Below are 22865 nucleotides of genomic sequence, written 5' to 3'. Positions count from 1 at the left end.
TATTTTTTTTTTTTTCTTCCCCACCACTTACCAATGTTATCGACATATTCTGCTTAATCCACGGGCTTCAGGGAACTCCAGGCTGTGAACTGAGGGCCTGTGGACAAGAGATTAAACTGCAGACTAAACTTTTAAGGAGTCTTCACAAGGCAGCTACAGTAGCAGATTCAGCATTTCTCTTGAAAGGTTTATGCTTGCTATGCAGAGGTCTCCCCTACACACTGAGAATAATTTGCAAATCTGAGGAAAAAAAAATTAAAATATTTTATTTCTGGACAGTGAAATTCTGAAGTTTACATTTGCCAGAATCCATACTCCTCTGCACTCTCATCCCTCCATCTCTTCCCACTTAAAGTCTACCCAAGCTAGTTACTTCAAAGACATTTAAGACACAACAGGGCATTGCTGAGATTTATTCAACACATGGCATTAGTAGAGCCATTGAAATAGGCAGGGCCAGTAGTCAGTCCCCCTTCTCACCTCCTGTCTCTAAGACACTTGACCTGTATCGTTTTCCCTGCGTCATTCCTCCCACACTCCACCCCCTTTCACATATTAGTTAATTTCTGATTTCTTTATCCTTCATTAGTGCCTAACAAAGGAACAAAATCATATCTTGGGATGTCTCGAAACCAAGGAGTTTCACACATGGCTGGAAAAAGGGCCTTACAATATGGACATTCCCAACCTTTTGCCTCAACTTCCCCATTCATTACAACTGGACATTTAAGTCATCTGTGCCCTTCTGTAGCATCTCTGTAAAATGTTGCACTTTCTATGTCATCCAGGATGCTGCTCCACTTTACCTGTGAGTGAAGCAATCTTTCTGCAGAGATCCCACTGACATGTGGGATGAGTGAAGCCAGCTGGGTGTCAGGCACTTGACTAAGGATACAAGTAAAAACTCACCAATGTGGAGGATATCCTTGCTTGGTAACTGGTACCAGAAAATCCTGAGCCACCTAGTGTACCCATGAAGAAACACCCATACGATGGCTTTGCAAGCAATAGCAGGCTTGGTTAGAAGCATGGTGATGTTGATGGTACCTTGTCCAAAAAGGGCATCGAGGGAGGGAGGCCAACTGTAAACACTGACACAGCACCGAGGAGCAAGAACTGGTCATTCAAAGCAATGAAAACGCTTGGGCAACTCACAAGGCTTATGTGCCAAGGTTTCTGGCTCATCCACCATACCACCAGGTTGCTGGGCATGTACCCAATTTCAGTTGATAGGTTTTAGACAAAAAATCCCACCCAAACAATCTGCATAATTAGAAATCAAGCTAGGAAAACAAGACCAGACCAGATTGTTAAAGTGCAAGAGAAAAAAGGAGAGATACCTAGTGATGAATGTACAGCAATCATCCTGAGAAAAGTTAAAAGCCTCTGGATTAATTTTTGGCAAAAGCACTTAAATGCCTGGAGCTGTAACCAGGGAAATCCTCTCCTGCTGCTAGATCCTGATAATATAGTCAGGACAAATAAGTCCTCCCTCACAATACAAAAAGGACAGGCTTCCATTAAAATAAATGCAATTCCACAATTCCTCTTTCTAATGGAAACAAGCTGCCTATATACCGACAAGCTTCTTCAGGTGGAGAGGGGTGACACAACACATCACAGCCATTTCTGCGGCTTGTTCCACCCAGTTCCTGACAGCAGTGTTCTGTGGAAACGAGTTGCTGGTACACCTGATTTCAGTAGTGAGAATGGGTCGGCACAGGTTGGACACCAGACAGTGTAATTCCACAGCATTTTCGGGGCAATGGGAACTCTGAAACCAGCTAAGCCCCGTCGGAGCAGCCTCTTGTGGCCCCCTGGGCTGCTGGTAAACACACTTCTTTCAAGCACTGTAGCAGTAAAGGCAAGAACGGGCCCGGGAGTGCGAGTCACAAAAACCAGAGAGGAAGATGTCTCTGTGATGTATTTTATAAAAAGCTGGGTGTCACTGGCAGCCTGCTGGCCTGTGCCCAGGCAATCCCCGCCTGCCCTGCCCTGCCCAGGGCAAGGCCGCCAGACACCCAGCGACACGTACCCGCTGCCTGCCACACGGGGCGGGCGGACTGACAACGCACGACGGCTTTCCGTGAAAGAGCAGGGCGCAAACTCCCCAAGTTTCTCTTCCCACCGGACACCCGCGACAGGCACAAGGCAGGACCCACGGGGGACGGTCGCCATCCGCCACCCGGAGCCGCACACGGTCAAACGGCAGACGGAAATCGGCAGCCGGACCGCCCTGGGCGCCCGAACCTCCCTCCCACCTAAGGCGGCTCACGGCAAACCCGCCCCGAGGGGAAGGGAACGGCCCCTTAGGGAAGCGGACCGGACCCTTACTTCCCACTCCTCCCCGCGTTTCCGGCGCCCCCGGATGCGCTGGGCCCGGCCCCGCCTCCCCCGCCGCCGGGCGCTTGCGCACTGACACCGGCGCATGCGTGCGGCCGCCGTCCCCAGTCTCTGTGTGTCTTCCCGGTCCCTTCCCGTCTCCGCCTGTGCCTCTTCCCGGTCCCTTCCCGTCTCTCCTCGTCCTCTCCCGCGGTGGCGGGCCGCGGAGCATGAGGTGCCCTGGCCGCCTCTGAGCGCTCGCACACCGTCCCTCGCAGAGGCGCGGGGCTTTCCCCGCTGCCTGCCCCGGTATGGAGGAGAAGTACAGCGGGCAGGCCTTGGCCGCCGGCGGCGTGCTGGGTCCCGTGGATGTGCCGAGCGCCCGGTAAGGGCGGCGGGGGGACCGGCCGCGGAGCGGGGCTGCCCGCGCTCTGGGGAGCAGCGGGCATCGCTTGTCGGTCTCTCGGGGAGGCGAGAGCCGGCGGGCTCCTCCGTGTCAGGCGCAGAGCGCCGGGGAGGAAGAGGACGCGGCGGCCGGGCCTGGAGGGCAGCAGCGTGAGCTGGGCCGCAGGTGGAAACTGTCCTGTCTCCTTTTGCAGGCTGACTCGGTACATCGTGCTGCTGTGCTTCACCAAGGTTCTGAAAGCCGTGGGGCTGTTTGAATCTTATGATCTCCTGAAAGCTGTCCACCTCGTGCAGTTTATCTTTATAGTGCAGATGGGGTGAGTGTGCAGGGGCTGAAGCGGTGCCAGGGGCTGCGGCAGCAGACTGGCTGTGGTGTGCTTTGTCAGGATGGAGCTCATATGCTGCATTATGTTATTACAGATTAACTGGAAATAACAAAGCATAGCTGTGTATCTGGGAAATACTCTGTTCACACCAATGTTTTTCTTTCGTATGTTTTCTCACAATAATTTAAGAATCATAGAATACCTCAAGTGAGAGGGGGCCCATACCCTTCAGTGAGTCTCAGCTCCCTGCTTCTTGCAGGACTACCTAAAACTGAGCTGTATGACATAGAGAGCCATTCAGAAGCTCATTAAACTCTGACAGGCTTGGTCACTTTCCTGGAGAGCCTGTTCCAGTGACCAGCCACCCTGTCAGTGAAGTACCTTTCCCTATGCCCAATCCAAACTTTCTCTGACACAGCTTCATTCCATTTCTTCATGTCTTGTCACTTGTCACCAGAGAGAGAGGAGATCAGCACCTTCATCTCTGTGGCCCTTGTCAAGGAAGTTGTAGGCAGCCATGAGGTTACCCCTCAGCCTTCTCCAAGCTGGACACAGCAGCTGGTGTGTTCACCTCGGGTGCTCCTCTAAACTCTTTGCTCTCAAGATCATTCAGTATCTCAGTCACCTTCAGCAGAACATGCTGTTTGATGCCCTTCTTACACTGAGACACCCAAAACTGCTCACCCATTCAAAGTGGGGCTGCACCAGTACAATGTAGAGTGGGACAGTCACTTCCCTTGACAGGCTGGCTGTGTGTGCTTGATGCATCTCTGGATACAGCTGGCCAGCAACAACACTGTTGACTCATACTCAAGTTGCCATCAACCCAAACCCCAGATATCTTTCTGCTCTCTAGTCTGTCATCCTGCAGTTTATACATATAACCAGAACTACTCTGCCCCAAGTGGAGAACCCAGCATTTGATCTTGCTAAAAATTTTCTGCAGTTGGTGATTGCCCAGCTCTAGTCTATCCAGATTAAGACCTCTCTACCCTCGAGAAACTTCAGCATTTTTGCTGTTTCTTAATTGATCGTAGTATGACAGTACTGATCACAAGAAACAGAAGCATGTCCAGATTTTCTTTAAAAGGGTGTAGAAAAAAACTTTCCTTACAATTTGTATTTCTGTAGTTCTTTTGAGTTTCAGCTGCTCTTTTTCCCTGATTGGAAGCTAAAGTGGAGAAACTGATAACAAGCATACAGAAACAACCTTTCTTTTGCACAGTGCTTCTTTGTTTTTAATTGATAACAATATTGAAGAGTGTTTGTGTAATAAACTTGCCAGACTTGGATCATTTGCTACCTCATCTTTTTATTTCAAATTTGTTTACATTTCTGGGCTTCTCATTGGCATGTTCCCAAGCACCATAATATTTTCCCCCCTCACTTACTCTTGATTCCAGACAATAAAGATGCATGCTGTTTCATACCATTTCTAACAAGATTGTGTATTTTGCATTCCATATGTAAATGAGTGTACACATCTTGCTAATAAAAACATAGTAGTATTTCCTCTCAGAACTTCTAAAATCAGTTATTTTGACTTTTTTAAATCCTAGAAGCTTTCTCATTAGGCATTCTCTGAAGAGCTTGCATTTGAAGTTGACCAGAACTGACGTTCACTTACCACATCACCTTAGTACTGGTGTCTGACACATGTAATGCAGCAGGGAAAGTAAAACCAGTGAGAGTTGTCGGTGTGGCCTTTTAGTGAAAACTGTAGAAAAGGCCATTTTGTACACTGAGCCTGGTACAAAAAACAGTTCCATAGAGCTGGTTTGTATAAAAAGCTGACTGCTAATACACTAACAGAAAACTTTATCCTTTCAACAGGTCTGCCTTTTTTATGGTTTTGTTTCAAAAACCATTTTCTTCTGGAAAAGTAGTAACTAAGCGTCAGGTGAGTTGACACACATAATACTGATTCACGATCTGTAGATACTCTTGACAATATGGCTCTTGCTAAAAGTGAAAGCAAGGTGTGCTTGGAACCTGTGGTTGCAGTTTCCAGAAGTGTGCAACTAACTGTGTCTGATGTGCTTGAAAAAAGCAACCAGCATTTTTTGTCCTTCTTGAGCTCCTTTTGTGAGTCTTTCTATAAGAAAGATCCAGACAAAGAGCTGTTGGAAGGACTAGATTTCTAAAAAGGGCTTAGCCTACCTCTCTGATTTTGACAGTTTAGAAGGGCAATTTCTGGACTGCCAGAATGTCTTTAGTGATCTAGTCATGTCCAGCATGCCAAAGAGTGCTTTTTTGCCTGGTGCCTTGCACTGAGGGGCTAGTTGGGCTGCTCTTCAGAGCTGTGTTGAGTTTCCAGCGTGTTCAGAGAAGGACCTGGTTGGCACCTGCTGTTTAAGGAGTAAATTTTCTTCGTCTGTTCCATATTTATCTTGGGCTTATGTAATTGTGTGCATAAAAACATCATCCATGCATATTGTTAGCAGTGTACTTGCTAAGTAGAGGAAATCTCAAGGATCACTTCAGAAGTGTTCCAAATGTCAACTTCTTTCATGATGAGACATGTATGACAGAATTTTAAGTGCAAACAGGAGTAAATTACATTTCTTAAATGTGTTCCAAAAAATTTAAATTTGCTAAAAATGTTAAGATTCTGGATTTTGAAGATGTGATTGCCATAGACACTTTGTCTTGCTTAATATTCTAAAATTAACTACATTTCTTCAAAAACTTGCATTTAAAGTTAATAGTATATTGAATAGCTGAACTATAACCTGCTTCCTGAAGAAAGCATTCAATACATACATAAGTATTTGAAGTTTTACAGTCTTTGTCTCCTTATCTTGGATGCTTTATCTAGTTCCGTATGTCTTAAGTAGATACATAGAAAAGATGACAAACATCTTGACAGGTAACTGGACTTGATTTTTTTCAGCCGTGTTTCAGGCTTAATGTTAAAGAGATTTCAGACCATACGATAGGATCTAATCCTGTGGTAGAAAGGAAGCAGGTAATTCTTGTGATGTTTCCAAGCAAACCTTAGTTGCCTTGCAAAGTAGATTTAAAAGATAATTGTAACAAATGTTGCAGAACTAGCAAAGCATTTGTTTTCCCTCTACAGCTACTGCACTAAACAAATGTTAATAATAGGATATTTATTTTGAAGCAGGAAAAAATCGTAATTAAATACCTTTCTTTTGTAGTGGATCAAAATTTTTAAGCATGCTGTTGTGGGATGTATCATTTCACTCTTGTGGTTTTTTGGCCTTACTCTTTGTGGACCACTGAGGTAAATACATATTTACTGTAAATAATGTTTTATCTTTTTTAAGTAATTTTTGTGAACTTTCCCTGTTTTTTTGCTTTGTTTTTTGTTTTCTGACTGTCAGCCTATTATGCCAGCCTCTTACTTTATTTTTTTAAATGTTAAATGAATCTTCATGCTTTTTCCTGTGGGTTCTGTTGTGCTTGGGAAAAACTATTTATAGTTTTTTGTGTAATCCATTCTTTGACAAGATGCCAGTGAAATTTTTGATACTGCTTAAACAATTGATGTGAGTGATACAAGATCACTGACTGTTTTACTGACTGTAGTTTTCTTCATTCCCTTAATCTCTTATATATAACACCAATTTTATATTTAACTGTTTGAAGCCCATGGTTAGGCAGCTAGTGATAATAACTTGTATTGCTGTGCCAAGTGACTGGAATAATTTTCCTCACTTGTTGCAGGGTTCTGGTTTATCTGATCATATGCCTGCTCTGTGTTGAAAATGGGTATCATTAGTGCATATACTTCAAGTAAAATCACTTGCCCTATTTGTTAGCATTGCTGAATAACTGTTAAAGAATAACAGTAGACTTCTTAAAATGAAGGCTGTTGTATTAGAAAACGTCTTTTATTAGAGAGAGGAAGGTAAAACCTTTAATGATACATTTTTTGAAGCTGAAGTTTTATCTCCTTTACAGAATTCCACTTACCTGAGAACAATAGAATTTCTTTAAGAAATGTGTAGTGTCTTTCTGGGTGTTGACATAGTTCCCAAAGAATAATGTGGGTCCTAGCATTTTGTATTGCTATGCGGAGAATGGCAGAGGCATTTAGTAAATTTCACAGCATTTATTATTTTTATGTTCTTATCTGGAAAGCTGCTAATACAGCATTTACTCTCTGAAGAAGGTAGCATGCAAGTTAGAATTTCTTATTTTCAGCAACTGGAAGGTTCTGAGGGTGCATAAACTACTAGATCATCAACACCTCAGTAAACAAGATGTAGCACAACAGAACAGGATCTCTGCTGAGAGGCAGAAACTTTGGTTAGAAGAGGTATAGTAATGGGAATAGTAATTCCATCTTCAGTCAGCAAGTCAGTATCTTTTCTTACCCAAAGAAACTACCGTTTAAATTAATGTATAAATTAATAATTTTTGATGTATCACTTGAATCAGGAAGTTCTTTCATTTGTGATATGTCTGGCTGTGTGCAGCTAGATCTGTTGCTGGTGAAGGCACATAGATTTGCATTTATCCTTTTCAGTTGTTTAAACTTGCTGTTGAAATCACAGGATAAATCTTTTGACTGCTGTGTCATTGAACTGTAACTGAAGTAATGTATGTCAAGCTTGTGAGGTAAGCTTCTCGTCAGCAGTTGTGTTTATTTCACTTTCTTGTAGGACTTTGTTGCTGTTTGAACACAGTGATGTGGTTGTGTTATCGCTCCTTAGTGTCTTGTTCACAAGCTCAGGTGGAGGACCAGCAAAGGTATTAAAAAATTTATTTTACTCTATGTAAATAATAATGAATACTGTGAATTCATGAACTTTTTTACCTAGAACAGTTTTTCAGACCTATAGTCATAGAAGCTGTGCTTTTTTTTAAGTTTAATAGGTGATGAAATAATAAGATGTACTGTTTGAAATAATAAACAGGACATTAAGGGAGAAACAGTGAGTGAAGCTGTTGGAGATCTATAGCAGATGTCTGAGAAGTTTTTCTTTTTGTAGATGGAAAAGAACCTTGAGAATGATTTTTGCACTTCAGCGTTCTTTGCAGTGGGTTCAAACTGACAAAAGTGCATCAGGCATGTAGTGGTCCTGATGCTTAGGGCATCCATCATGAGGCTTTTCACCTAGAGGACAATTTTTTTCTCCAGCCATCCACCCAAAGGGTGAAAGCAGAGCTTCAGAGAGGTTCCTTGCCAATCTCTGTCTTGGTGAGCCGTGCTTGGCAGATGAACTGCATGTCTAAGGCAGCAGAAAAAAGGGAGCAATAACTGTCCTCTGAATGTCTCTGCTTTGTGAACTGTGGCAATAAGAAGTCAGCAAAATTTCCAAAACAAGAAGGTTTTGTTGTATTTGGCTTTAGAAGATGATATCTAATGGAAATTTTTAACTGTAGAGCTCAGTGTTTTGCCAAGATTATAAATACCAATACTGCAGTGTTGTCATGGTGGTAAAAGCACTGAGAGCTGGGATTTCATAACTACCTCTGTCCCTTCCTCAGAAAAGCACTACAGAGCTCTGCCTTCTCAGAGCCTTTGCACGGTACTCTCACCTTTACCTCCCATTGGGCAGACCACAGCAGTTCATCCACTAAATCTTGTTTGTAGCTCCTTGTTGCTACAAAATATTAAATCATTAGGCTTAAGTAGCTCTGCATTCTCGAAGGCAGAAGCACACCATGAAGGAAGTAACACTTAAAATTTGTACAATACAGCCTTCTGGAGCATTACAGTGGTGGTTTGCCCTGGGTTATCTCTTAAATCTGAGAACTGAAATAAATACAAAATTGTATTGCCAGGTCACCTTTTCAAAAAATGGGGGGTTTTCCTCAGATTTTTCATACTGAACTAAAATACACTTTAAATTGATTAGAAAGGAAGGGGGGGATGGATTTTTTAACATGAATCTGTTACAAAATATTACAAAAATATTTGGACTTTTTTGTTTTGTCGTTATTCTTTTTACAGACAAGAGGTGCTGCATTTTTCATCATAGCTGTCATCTGCTTACTACTTTTTGATAATGATGACCTCATGGCTAAAATAGCAGAACATCGTATCCTTTTTCTGCTGTACGTAGACCAAGTTCCTGTTGTCACTGGAGCAGAGAAAATCTAAAGTTGAATGCACTGAATTAAATATGCCTGTTTTTTTATCATAGGAATCTGACCTTTCAAGAGTAGTATAGTATAAGATTCTACTTTTACACCTAAATACTGGTATTTACAGTCGAATGAATGGCATTGCTTACTTCGATGATAACTTAAAACACAGGTCTATATTTTAAGTTGTAGTTAAAGGCTTCCTTCAATTAAAGGCTCTCCTGTCAGTCTGCCTAGCATTGCTAGAAGCTTTTTTTAATCACCCTTTTTTTTTTTTTTTAAGATGTTCTGAACATAGTAGCTGTAACCTAAGTGTGTGGTAAATTGTCAGCAGCCTGGCTGGCAGTCTCTTATTATTTCCAGAAAGATTGTTTTATCCTTTTACTGCTAAGATGTGAAGTAACCTGCAGTAGCTCCATCAACAATGAACTTCAGACTGTGAATGGAAGCTCTCTGACATGCTTTCAAAGCCATGAGGTAATTGGAAGTCATTCTGAAGTAAGCTTTCTACAAGTCTTCTGTTCACAGTGAAGTGTAGTGACAAAAAGTAGTATGTCTAAGGCATAAAATCAAAAAGGTAAGAGTACACTGTGTCAAAGAAGGATGAAAATATGGAATTACAGGTGCAAATGGTATATTCAGGAATAGTACTGATTGATCCACTGAGTGTTCAGTGAGTAAAATCATTGTTAAATTGTCCTCTAGTAGTTTTCCAAAAAGCTATCATTATTTTAATCTTTGCTGGGTTGTGCTTGTCAATTAATCTTGGTTTTCTAAAGTTTAAATATTTAGAAAATGGAAAGCTTGAGATAATATTTTAGACACCTCACTGTTCTAGTACTTTTAGTGGAAACCAGCCTAATATCTAATGCTGCTGAGTGTATTTTCCAAAGTCCAGTTGCCAAAATTAACACTAATCTTGTATGATGAGGACTGTGTAGCCTTTTTAAGAGTGAGTACATTCTTGTGTTTTAAAATACTATTTTTTCCAAAGTATTTTTAACTTGATTTTCTGTGGAAATATTTTTTGTTTTAGAAGAAAAAATCATGAAATGAAACTCTTCCTTAACATTTTTTAATTTAGCTGAGGGGCATCATGATAGTGCACTTACCCATGTTCTGTATACAATCATTGCTTTCCTGGGTGTTGCAGATCACAAGGTAAAGAACGTGTGTTTATATATAAAGTTCACATTTCTCTAAGTTTTGTAGGTAAGAGTTCCACCAGCACAGAGCTGGGGCAAGCCTACATCAAAACCAAGGAGTCTAATATCCCTACCCTGTACTGGAACTGGACTAGCACCATAATTTTTATGTCTTGATTCAGCATGAGCAGCTTCAGTACAGCAAGCCAAACCATACAGTACTCAACTTGTAAGTCTGCTAATGACCTTGCTGTAGTGGGTAACCTAAAGGTCTCACTAAAATTATCATCAAGTAGTCCATGTCATTAGTGTTCTGGATGTTCATAATGCTTCCCATGCAGTATGTTTCTTGCTCACTGTTGAGGTCAGTGTTCTGCTGGCCTCTTCTTTATTCAGTGTACATTGTACCCTTGTATTTGAAGACACAGACACTGTCTGATACATTCAGGTAGTGTAGTCCCATTACAGTTGGTGGAATGAGTAACAGAGTATCAAAATCATACTGTATGGGATTGATCTGGCTGATTGAGTTGTTTTGCTAGCTTAGTTTTTTTGCTGAAGTGTCTGCACTGAGGATTAAAAGGAAAAAAATATAGAGAGCAGCTTATTAATATAAAATAAATGTTAGAAAGACTGGTTAATTGTGCCTAAAAGAAGTGTGATCTAAGGGAGATGAGATGCTGTGTATCTTGTGCTTAATCTATAGAACAACTTTAGAAGAAAATATTGTGAAGGTGCATGATGTACTGTGATTAAGGATAAATTAACGAAAAGGTAATGAAAGGATTATAGGCCAAAGTGACATGGCACTTTCGAGGTTTACATATATTTTTAACGTTCTTTCAGTAAAGAAAGATGGGAAGCTTAGTTGTCCATGAGTTTTTTTTTTTCCCCATATGCTTTTTGCTACCAGTTCACTGTTGATGTGTGCCAGTTAATACTACTAAAAGTTTTAAACTTCAGCTCCTTTCAGGCTGTTGTGAATAGTGCTGTACCTATGCTGTGTTGCTGTTTTTACCTAGAGTAACAACAGGAGGAAACATCCTTACCTTTGGCTTTTGTTGTCAAGTTAGAAAGCATGTTTTTTTTCTTATAAGTGTCACCTTGGAGTGAGGTATGGGGCTCTCAAGAAGTGCTAACCTTATCCCTCTCTGTTTCCAGGGGGGGGTACTGCTCCTGGTACTGGCATTGTGTTGCAAGGTTGGTTTTCACATGGCTTCCCGAAAACTTTCTGTAGATGTAGGTGGAGCCAAGCGTCTTCAAGCTTTGTCTCATCTTGTTTCTGTCCTTCTGTTGTGCCCATGGGTCATTGTTCTCTCTCTGACAACAGAGGTAAGTTACCAAGTAAAAAATAAATCAGTTTTTTTGTAATGTTTCTGCTTGTGAAGTGCAATTCAAATCATTCCTTTAAAATACCTTTAAAATTACCAATATTGGCACCTTTATTTTTCCAGTAAGCTCTGTTTGCAATATATCCTGTATAAATTTGTGGATATCTGCATAATACCTTAAATTCCTTTTTCAGCTGGTAACTTTTTTAATATCATCTGGTATCTTTCCAGCTCAGATACAATATTCTTGATTCATGCACTAATGCTGCACAAGTAATAATGACTCTGTAAATATAGGACGCTTTTATTCCTGAGGAGTAGATTATTGTGTTATAAAGACCCATTCATGACACCTGTGTGCCTGTGTAGGGTGGACTGTTTGCAAACATGACCTTGTATATTGCATTGCTCTTAAACATGTATCAGTATTTAAATAAGGTACTGTATTGCATACTAGTTATATATGTCTTTCTGTAGCTGGAATGTGGGCTTCATTTTGCAATATGAAAGCATTGAAGTGTTTATCTTGATGGATTGCTGAGTGTATTTGTAGTAAAGCGACAAAGTTTTAATGCTGTGTGTAATAGTCACATCTAATGGTGAACAGTCCTGTTTGAAACCTATTTTCTATTGCAGAGTAAAGTAGAGTCTTGGTCTTCACTCGTCATGCCTTTCGTAACAGTCATCTTTTTTGTTGTGATCCTGGATTTCTATGTGGAGTCTATATGCTCTGTCAAGATGGAAGCTTCCACGTGTGCTCGTTATGGATCCTTTCTTATTTTCATTAGTGCACTGCTTTTTGGCAACTTCTGGACACATCCTATAACAGACCAGCTTCGATCTATGAACAGGCCAACACACCATGAAAGCACAGAGCACGTTCTTTCTGGAGGTGTGGTAGTGAGTGCTGTCTTCTTCATTTTATGTACGTATTCTTTATCTTTTAATAAATCTGTTGTCTGTGTGACTGGGAAGCCAATCAGAAAATCTATGTATGCAGAGTTCTTTTGGATAAGCTTTTTCAGATTCTTTTGAATAAAAAGAGCCTGTAACTTTGTGCTCTTTCACTGCCTGTCTACACAGCAATACAGTGTAATGTATCTGTTCTGTTTGTGGAAGTAATCATCTCATGTTATGTAGCAGTGAAATCTAATGCTAAAGTTGACAGTCACTGTTTCCTGCAAATGCCATGTAAGCTTCAATTACTAATAAAATACATTATAAAATAGCTATGAAGCTTAGAAACAGCAACAAAAACCTCAATACTTTCCTTGCAGCTGCCAATATCCTGTCCTCCCCCTCCAGGAAAGGGCAGAAGGGTACCCTTATTGGCTATTCCCCTGAAGGCATACCTCTCTATAACTTCATGGGTGATGCATTACAGCAGAGCTCTCAGTCATTACCCCGGTTTATTAAGGAGTCACTGAAGCAAATCCTCGAGGAGTATGATTCTAGGCAGATCTTCTATTTCTTGTGCCTAAATCTGGTAAGTGCATGTCTTTTTTCAAATTGAATCAGAGTAGTACATTATAATAACGTAAGAAAAGTTATTCTTTAAAAGCTTCCCATGACTGGTTATTTTTGAAGTGACAACAGATTAGTTCCATTACATAGAATGGTAAAGTAGAGGGTTCTTCTGCTCATGTTCCAGTAAGTCACTTTCATCTGTTGTCACCGTGTGGCGCTGTTTCTGTGTGTAGCTATTACATCCATAAGTAAATACGTGTACGGTGGTATGGCTAAGACTGAGGTATCTCAATGTTACTAGCAGATAAGCTGAAACTGGTAAGGCCTTCAAGGATAGGTACAAAAAGATACTATGTGTGGGAATGAGTGGTGTGATTTTGGGGGAGGCTGATTTGATTTCTGGCTTCTCACGTTCTCGAATATGAGAAGATCATACAGTAAGCAGGGCTGATAGAACATTGTTTGCAAAGGTCTTTATTTGGCAATTATCCAAAAAAAATAAGGTGAGAAACTTGAGGTATCCATGATAACTTCAAGGAATCCTACTATGGAATATGAAAGATGGGAAAGAAAGTTCATAGGCAGACCAATTAATAACAGCAAATTGTACAGGGAAAATGTATGTGTTAAAAATGTTTCCTCATGTACCTTTCTCAAAACTAATTCACAGGATTTAAACAGTCGACTAATTGGTTAGGAAAAATTTTACAGAACAAATGTAGAGATAGCATTGCTTTTTAGACTAATAAGAGGTCAAATCATGTTGTTACATTGTTTAATGACAAAATGCTTAAAAATTTGCACAAAATTCTAAGTGAAAACTTTAATTCACTCATATAGAGAATTGTTTTCTTAGGTCTAAGGCTTTTGGAAGTGTAGGTTCAAAAATGTCTCTTCATAGACTTGGAAAGTCTCTCTTATTTTTTCTTGGTTGGAGAGCAGAGATGGTCTAGAAATACTTTGAACAATACCTTTGAAAATTATGAAGTGTTCAATGAATAGAGTTTCCTGCTAGCTACTGAAACATTAAATTAAGAGTTAATGTTTCAGGAAAAATTAAAACTCTTCTTTATTTTAGGCTTTCACTTTTGTGGAGCTTTTTTATGGAGTATGGACCAATAGCCTTGGTCTTATTTCTGATGGATTTCACATGCTTTTTGATTGTTCTGCATTAGTGATGGGGCTTTTTGCAGCTCTGATGACAAGATGGAAAGCAACTCGCATATTTTCCTATGGGTATGTATAATAGGTTCCCTAAGGACTATCTGAAAATCATTCTACTTGCTCATATTAAATGTATTTTAACTGTATTTACTATAACTTTGAAATCCGTTCAGAGTACCTATTCTTCACTCTCAAAAGCACTTGTGCTTGGTTTCAGATATGGACGTGTAGAAATTCTTTCTGGATTTATTAATGGCCTCTTTCTGATGGTAATTGCTTTCTTTGTCTTCATGGAATCAGTGGCCAGACTCGTGGATCCCCCAGACATAGACACAAATATGCTAACTGTAAGTTTTGTCATTCCCTTTGAAAATATTTTTAGCAGTTAATGATTCTTTCATGTTTGTCTCAATTTAAAAAAAATTACTTTTTAATGTACTTTGATTTTTAAATCCAGACTATATGTAGTTTTAAAGGATGAAAATATATAGAAGTGAATTCTTACAGTTAAATTGAATTTTTTTGAGTTGTTGCTGCTCTCATTTTTTTAGATAGTCTCAGTAAGAGATGCGAAGAAGATAATCTTTTACAAGATGAAATTTAGTTTTGCTGTTATGTGCACCACTGACAATTATTACAGAAAAGGATTTCTATTACCATCTGAGAAACCTCAGAAATCAGTCATAACTTATCCTGGATGTGTTGCTCTGACATAAAAAATCATGAAGCTGTGCATAACTGATCTTAGCTGCACCTGTATCTCTCTACCTTCCACAGACTCTTCTGGAACTACCCCCTTAAAGTTTCAAGATTCCACCCCTTTCTTTCAAATAAAATATTTAATGTTCTTCAGACTAGTTACAAATAAAAGTCTTAATTGATCACATTCCTATCTTCACTTGTTTTCTCTCCCATACATATGCAGACTTCTGTTCTGCTCTTATAACATGAAAGGAGCAACAGTAACAAAGATTTTTCTGTAGTCACAATTAGAAATGTGCATTAGATTGAGGCCTTATCTTTTTTTTTCTTTTTATTCTTCAATATTTGCTACATTTTCACTACTGATTTTGCTTACTGGGGATAGGAGGTTACCCCCTGTACCTCAGCACAGTCTGCATAGGCAAGGAAAGATCTAATAACTCCCAAGTAAAACTTGCATTTATTAGCTGGAATTACTCTTACAATTCGCTAGTTTTTCAAGAGAAGAGTAGAAAAATAGACTGATAAAAAGCACAACTCAGCCAATAAAGTATTAGTTTCTGTCTCCAGATTGCAATGCTAGATGAGTTTGCATGTCCTAGGTAAATCTTTTTTCTTGTTTTCTTTTTTTTTTTTTTTTTTTTTTTTCCATGAAAGATTGTATTCAAACTACTTTCTCTCTTTTTGAAAGTAAATTTAAAAAATCCCCCCATCCTAAAACTGAATTTGCTATCTGGTCCTGATTTGTTGATACTAGGTTTTGTGTTTCAGTGGTGTGGTTATTGGGTGATGTCTTGGGGAAGGTTGGGGGGACTTGGATTTTTTTAAGAGAGGAGGAAAATTGCTTTGAAACTGGCATGTACACTGAAAGGAATATGATGAGGAACCCACATGAGAACAACCCTTATGTCAATGTTAATGCTTCCCCAGTTTTGCTCTATTAGGGGTACAGTGTTTTGCTGTAGAAGATAAGCTTGCACACATGGGAAGATGCAGTGATGTTCATGACTTTTCTCTCTCTCACAGCCAGTCTCTGTTGGAGGGCTGATCGTAAACCTCGTTGGTATCTGTGCCTTCAGCCACGCACACTCCCATGGGGCTTCTCGAGGAGGTTGTCACTCACACGATCACAGCCATTCCCACCATGGGCACAGCCACAGCCATGGGCATGGCCATTCCCACAGTGACCATGGGCACAGCCACGGACATTCCCATGGGTCTTCTGGAGGGGGCATGAATGCCAACATGAGAGGCAAGTACAGATTGTTGCATCACAAATTATGTGACGTGATTTCCATCAGACTTGGATTTAAGGATCAGACCCAGTACTATGCATTGTTCTTAAAATCTCCAGAAGTGATCTGACAGGCATTAAGTGTAATGTACATTAATTTCTCAAACTATTTCTTCATTTAATAAGTTGAAGAAACATAACTCGAGATGTTTCTTTGAAATGTTTCTTTGCATGGCTTCCTTAGATGTAATGCCTAAGGACCAATAAAAATTTTAACCTACAGTCTTCATTAACATTAATAAACAGTCATTGTAAACCTTACTGAAAGAGCTTAAAGTCTGTGGGTCTGAGCTCCATGTGGAAATGAAAGTACATGATCTGTATCTGTTAAGATACTACCATGCTTCTAGGTACTGAGGGACATATGGTTGTAAAAACATTTAGGGAGGTGACAAAAATTAAAGGAACAAATGCAGTCCAACAATCTAAAACATGCTTCTATTTGTGAGCAAGAAAATAAGCTGATGAAGAGGAAAGTCACTTTTTTCAAAACTAAAATCAGAGTCTGACCAAGAGGGGTGATACATGTGAACTTTCAGTATAGCTATTTCTTTGACATTTTTTCCCTGGTAGTTAAAAGGTAGTTGTTAACTAACTGCCTGGCTTACAAAAAAAGTCTTTAAAGGAATGAGGTTTTTGTCTGAACTGGTAAGAGTATAAGCTAGTAGCCTCCTATTCCATTGGTTATTTTCCATCCTAATTCAGTTGGCTTTTCTGTTGTCTGGCATTTTTGTGAAGTGTTCCCAGTCCCATAACTGCTTCAGTATTCTTTCAAATCCAGACTCTTAACTGGTACTAATTTTTAAAATGGCTAGAGATTATTTTTCTCTGCCCTCTAAGTGTACACTGAGAATGCTGCTCACCACTAAGTAAAAAGCAGTAGAAAAGTTAAAGCAGCATAAAGGATTATTTCTAGCAGTAGCAGATAGACAGTTTTCTTATAAAATTGGAGCAGAGTTGGCATACAGAAACTAAATGGTACATTAAAATCTGCTAGTAGCCTCTCTTTGGCTTGAGTGTTGACTGTATTTAAGAAGCCCTACAGTGTTTCCTCTATTGAAGATACATGTGCATTTTAAACGAATCTGTTCAACTTTTATCATACAGTTTTATTTTGTTTTCAGGTGTGTTCCTGCATGTTTTGGCAGACACTCTTGGCAGTGTTGGTGTTATTGTATCCACGATATTTATCCAACAATTTGGATGGCTCATAGCTGATCCACTCTGCTCTCTTTTTATTGCTACATTGATTTTTCTTAGTGTTATCCCTCTACTGAAAGATGCCTGTCAAGTGCTTTTGTTGAGGATTCCTCCAGAACAGGAGAAAGACCTGCACACTGCTTTAGAAAAGGTCAGAACTATAATGGTAAACTGATATACAAACATACAAAGATGTAGCTGGTTTTAATAATTCTTAAACTCAAGTAATTGAGTGACAGTTTCCATTGTCTTAAATAACTTCATGTCTCAAGTTGTTTTAAATCTAATTTGCAGAGATGAGACAGGATTAGGAGTTTCTGACTGAAGTTGTTAATTTCAGACAAGTATGTTATGGTAACAGTGTAGGAAAGTTACTTGGTACCAAGAAAGTAACATAGCAATTCCTAAGGGCTTGTGGCCTTTCTAAACTTTATGGATACAGTTCAGATTACAGGATTAAATCTGGAACAGGTAACTGTAGGTTTTATTTGTTCATATGATGAACAGCATGCTGGTTCACAGTAGATGAGATGACAAAAGTAAAGCTGTTTTTTCATAATAATTCTTCATTCTAGTCCATTCTTTCCCTGGCTGCTGCAGTACATTATCTACTTTGAGGCTGTAATTAGACTTCACTGTTGGCTTATTTGAATTTTCTGCCAGGGATCATAGTGCAGACCTCAGAGTGGAGAACTCTCTGTCAGACAACTAGTTACATGTTCTTAGAGGATGCCATCAACTAGAGGCAGCAAGGAAGGCTATCCAAATAGTCCCCTTTCAATTGGTAGAGCCAGAGATGTGTTCCTGTTTGCATGAGAAAGCAAAGAATAAATGGAAATTGGCTGGAAGAGACTTGTGTAATCAAAGTAAAGTGAGGTGCAGAATGAGGTTTCACTTTTCTTATGAGGGAAGACACTAAGCAGTTCTCGGAGACCAAGGAATAAGAAAGTACTTGTTTAAAACAATCAAAGAGCAATTAATAGCAGTATAATAGGGAGCTGATTTTTAAAAACACATCACAGTAAAACACTATGGTTGCTGTAGGTTCACCCTTGCCAGCAGGCAGGCACCCACACAGATATTTGCTCAGTTTCCCCTTTATCTCTACTGCTGCCAGTGGGACAGGAGAGAGAACAGAGATCTGCTGTCCCAACTGTTTCCCCTCCCTACTGCTTTCCCAGTGCCAGCCTGATCACAGGAATGGGGGCAGAGTGAGAAAAAGAGAAATCCTTGACAGTTCCGAACAGTTTTCAGAAATAGTGAGAACATTGGTGTGTTATCAAAATTGTTTTGGCCACAAATCCAAAACATGGGCAACACGGGCTGTTGTGAACCAAATTCAATCTGTCCCAGCTAGTATAAACATCAGTTTCCAAAAAAAAGTAAATTATGGACATAATTCCAGCTATGCCTGAATAGTGAGGTGACAGCTGCCTAAAAATGGTTGAGTTGCCCAGCCAGCTTTCCTGTTGGTCTGTCAGTTGATGTGATCTATACATTAGGTCAGTTTTTTCTCATCCTATTGAGCATTGCATTCTGCTGGTGTTTGATTTACTTTGTCTTCAGGTTTCCAGTCTTTGACAGTAGTAGCAAGGTGACCTTTCAATAGTATGGATTTCTGTATATGACTTAGCTGAAAAGCTGCTTTTTTTATACAGCTTAATTTCTCTGTGGAGTACTTACCAACAATGTCCATGTAAATACACACATTTTAAATATGTTCTTAAATTAATGTTTTCCTCATTTAATTTCTTTAAAGATTCAGAAAATAGAGGGAGTCATATCCTACAGAGATCCTCACTTTTGGTGTCACTCTGCAAGTGTTGTGGCTGGTACAATACACGTGCAAGTGGTATCAGATGTGACAGAACAGAGAATTGTACAGCAGGTAAGGTGCAGGAGTTTTAGACCCTAATGTCTTTATTTCTTTGTAGCCTTTTTTCAGTCATATACTGAAGTTTAAGGCTACTGTTTGTAATTATTTCTGTAGTTACTAGTTAATGTCTCAGAGCTGGTCTGTAATGCTGTGCTTCCCTGCCACTGGGGAATTCTTTGCATAAGGAGTTGTTTGCTAACGCACCTGCCAAAACAAAAAAGAAATCTGGATGGTTTTTTTATCACTGTTGAAAGTGGCACTACATCTACTCTGAGAACAGGACTTTGTGGATCTCTTGCTGCAATACAGACAGTAAACAGTGGGGCTATCTGGATGCTTATCATGGGTTTATAACTGGCTTAACAATATCTGTCTGCTTTGAGGTTTTGTGTTCCTTGAAAACATTTCTTTGTTTTGCAAGACATGGAAAATTACCCTCAGTGCAGCAGAAGCTGCAGAAGCCATACCTGCTGAAGCTAGTGTCAGCTTCACAGAAAATTGAATTATTTGTGGTAATATTTTTTCACCTACAGTATTTCAAAGTCACAGCATTGCAGGTTACTGTGAGATGTTTAAGTGAATGCTGATGTTAATGATACTATTTTATTCAGGTTACAGCAATTCTGAAAGATGCTGGTGTAAACAACCTAACTGTCCAAGTGGAAAAGGAAGCTTATTTTCAACACATGTCCGGACTCAGTACAGGGTTTCAGGATGTCCTTGCAATGACCCAGCAACTGGAATCCATGAAACACTACAAAGATGGTACTTATATCATGTGATACAAAGTTGTGTTCACCAAAGGGGATGTAAACTCTGAAACTGTAGTATTCCATATTTGTCTTACTTTTTTCAGGAAATCTTGCTCATACATATACAGAAACAAATGTACTATGTCTTTTACTTTTTTTAAGCATACTATCTTTATTAAAATTGGATCAAGATGCTTTTATAAAGGAAATAAGATGGACTTGAATATTTGCTGTATATTGAAATAATTGAGATATTAAATACTGTGCTTGGTGTATATTAAACAGGTTTTGCAGCTTGTGGATTAGCACGGATATATTCCATACTTCAAGTACAGAACATCATTATTGTCATTTCATGTTAGCATTGGGAAGCTAAGTAGCTTATACTGGCATGCAAACATAAACTACTGAAAAAAATTTTTTTTTCTTTCAAACACAACTTGGAGACTCTTCAAAGAGTGAAATTTACATGTTTATTATGGGGATTAAAAAAAAGATAAATTTGTGGGTTTTGCACACTTTGTTAGGTAATAGGAATATAGAGGTTTTGTATTATGTCTCAGCATACAAATCTGAATTCTAAACTTAATATGTCAGAGCAAATAGATGTTACCATTTTAAATTTATATAAAATTATTTTTTTAAGGAGAGAAATCCACAGGTTAGCAGTGACAAATTGGGAGGAGAAAAACTTGCTGACACTTTTTTGTTTCCTGGGAAGAGTCAGAATCAAAAAATGGCTCTGTAAAATAATCTTTTGTACTTTTGTATGAATAATTGCAAATGCAATATTTTGAAGCCTAAAGTAATTGATCAGTTAGCATCCTAGCACTCAGCTAAATTTAACCTCTTCAGGATATGTTTTTCTGCCATTTATTCTATTTTTTTTCATAATGCTGTAACCCAGCTGCAGGTGTACTGTATGCAGATTTACCTTTGTTTATTACCCAAGGAAGCAGTCCAGCTTTAGAACACAAAACTTTCCAACCATCTGGAGCCTGGCAGGTTGCTAAAACAGACTGTAAATGGAGTTCTTGACTGAAATGAGAAAGAGTGTGTTTAAGAAAGAATTTTTCATGTTGGGGTCTGAATACTGTGAAGAAAAAAAACAAATCTGTAGTGAAAACCATTCAGCTTGGTAATAACCTATGTTATCAGACATAGTTATCCTTACATCTGTTTACAGTCTTCCTGAGCCCTCTTTTCTTCTTGTCTGAAGCCCTTGAATATTTTCTGTGGAATGCAGCAAATCATTTCAGTGGTTAGCAAGAGTGAGTATATCTTTCCTCATTCCCTGTATCATGGCAGTTTTATTTTGTTACACTTGTTTTTTGGTTCTGGTATTTAGCATCAGTACCTGAGTATCATAAGAAAGACTGGACTTGATCTTACTGTAATTCAAGAACAGAGTGATGTGGGAATTACATGCTCAGGTCAGTTTCCCAGGCACTGCAGTTCGAGATGTCCTTGAGGAAATCTGCTTCTCTTGTGATCAGACTGTTTATAACAAGTGCACAGTTTCTTTTGTAACTGATAAACAAGTTTGTGTTCCTTTCTGTTCCTCCCATGCAATGTTAAAACACTATCCACAGTACAGAACTGCCTAGAAAAACTGGTCAGAAAGGCCCTAAAAGTTACATTGCTTTTACATAGGGGGGTGAAGGCTGGCTGTACAAGTTACAGTCCTTCATTTCTCAGGACAGTGGTGCAGAACCAGCCGAGTTCTCAAAGCCTGATCATGGTTTTCTTGCAATTTATGCCTTTGGCAGGGGTTTTCTTGCTCTGCCCCCCCCTAAGGATTCAGGTCAGTTGAATATGTGCTGTTCCTGTTTGTGGTGATTGTACTGGAGCTGACAGCATTTCACCAGACTGAGCCTTAGTCCCATCGTGATGGGCAGATGAAAAGAAGGCTGATTTTTTTCAAATCAAGTTAGTGTAATAAGGTTGAAAAGCCTGCATTCTTGACACAACTTTCCCTTGATAAATGGCACATTTCCTACTTCAGCTGCTAGCAACAGGACCCAAAAAAAGTGGCTGGGACCATGTAAAGTCATCACGACAGTGAAATTAGCTCTTACCTGCATAATTCATTGGCAAGTGCACACCTGCACTGTAACACGCATTTAGCAGCTTTTTGTGTGTTACCCAACATGCATACACAGTGTTTTTCCTGGCTACCCTGACAGGGAGACTAGCAATAAACATTATCATAAATTTGTTTAACAAGAGCCTGTATCTGACAATAAAAAAGGGTTCAGGTTCCCCCCACCCACCCACAAGATCTATTAGAACTGTACTGTAAGAGTAGGTTTTCAAATCACAGGTATAAGCTAATTGATCTATATTTTAATAAGTACTGCAGATTGTTGTAGAGCCACTTGGTTTGTATGTGGACTTGCAACATGATAATTTCAACGGTGAAACAAAGTTCTAGAACAAACTCTAGGTATGTGTTGTACATCCTCCAGCAAGCAATATATGTGTATACAATGAGGAAAAAATAAATGTGTTTTTCAATGATGTTTTGTGCAGTGCATCTTGATTTTACTGGTTTAAAAAAAAAAAAAAATCAGTTGGTGTGGAAACAGGAACGTATGTTAAGAAGCAGCCTGTATTGATGGAGAGCTCTGGTTGCATCTCCAGCTGCTTTGCGGGAGCTGATTTGAGGTAGGCAGCTTGAGAACACTTCAGAACGCATTGGCATCTCTTCTGCCAAGCCTTCTGCCCGGCGTCTCCGGTGGCCCGCAGCCCGCGGTCGTGCCGGTGCTACAAGGGTCAGGAGAATGCTCGCCGCCAAACCTACTTCTCCCCGCACTTCTGT

At 39.6% G+C, this 22865-nt stretch overlaps 1 protein-coding gene across 1 annotated transcript; it reads left to right on the top strand.

The window, feature by feature from the left end:
• Nucleotides 1-2435: 2435 nt before the first annotated feature.
• Nucleotides 2436-22564, top strand: SLC30A5 (solute carrier family 30 member 5). The gene is made up of 16 exons (XM_030467442.1): nt 2436-2707; nt 2922-3044; nt 4887-4953; nt 6215-6300; nt 7685-7772; nt 8980-9067; nt 10198-10274; nt 11420-11590; nt 12226-12514; nt 12867-13075; nt 14135-14292; nt 14438-14567; nt 15949-16174; nt 17341-17567; nt 19176-19304; nt 19904-22564. Exons 1-16 carry the CDS (start codon nt 2634-2636, stop codon nt 20072-20074), a joined length of 2313 nt encoding a protein of 770 aa, XP_030323302.1. The 5' UTR covers nt 2436-2633; the 3' UTR covers nt 20075-22564.
• The last annotated feature ends 301 nt before the right edge of the window (nt 22565-22865 follow it).

Source organism: Calypte anna, chromosome Z, assembly GCF_003957555.1.
Source record: "Calypte anna isolate BGI_N300 chromosome Z, bCalAnn1_v1.p, whole genome shotgun sequence".
NCBI classification, from domain to species: Eukaryota; Metazoa; Chordata; class Aves; order Apodiformes; family Trochilidae; genus Calypte; species Calypte anna.
Note: the sequence above shows the minus strand (reverse complement) of the source record. Positions and strands in the feature narration are given on the sequence as shown.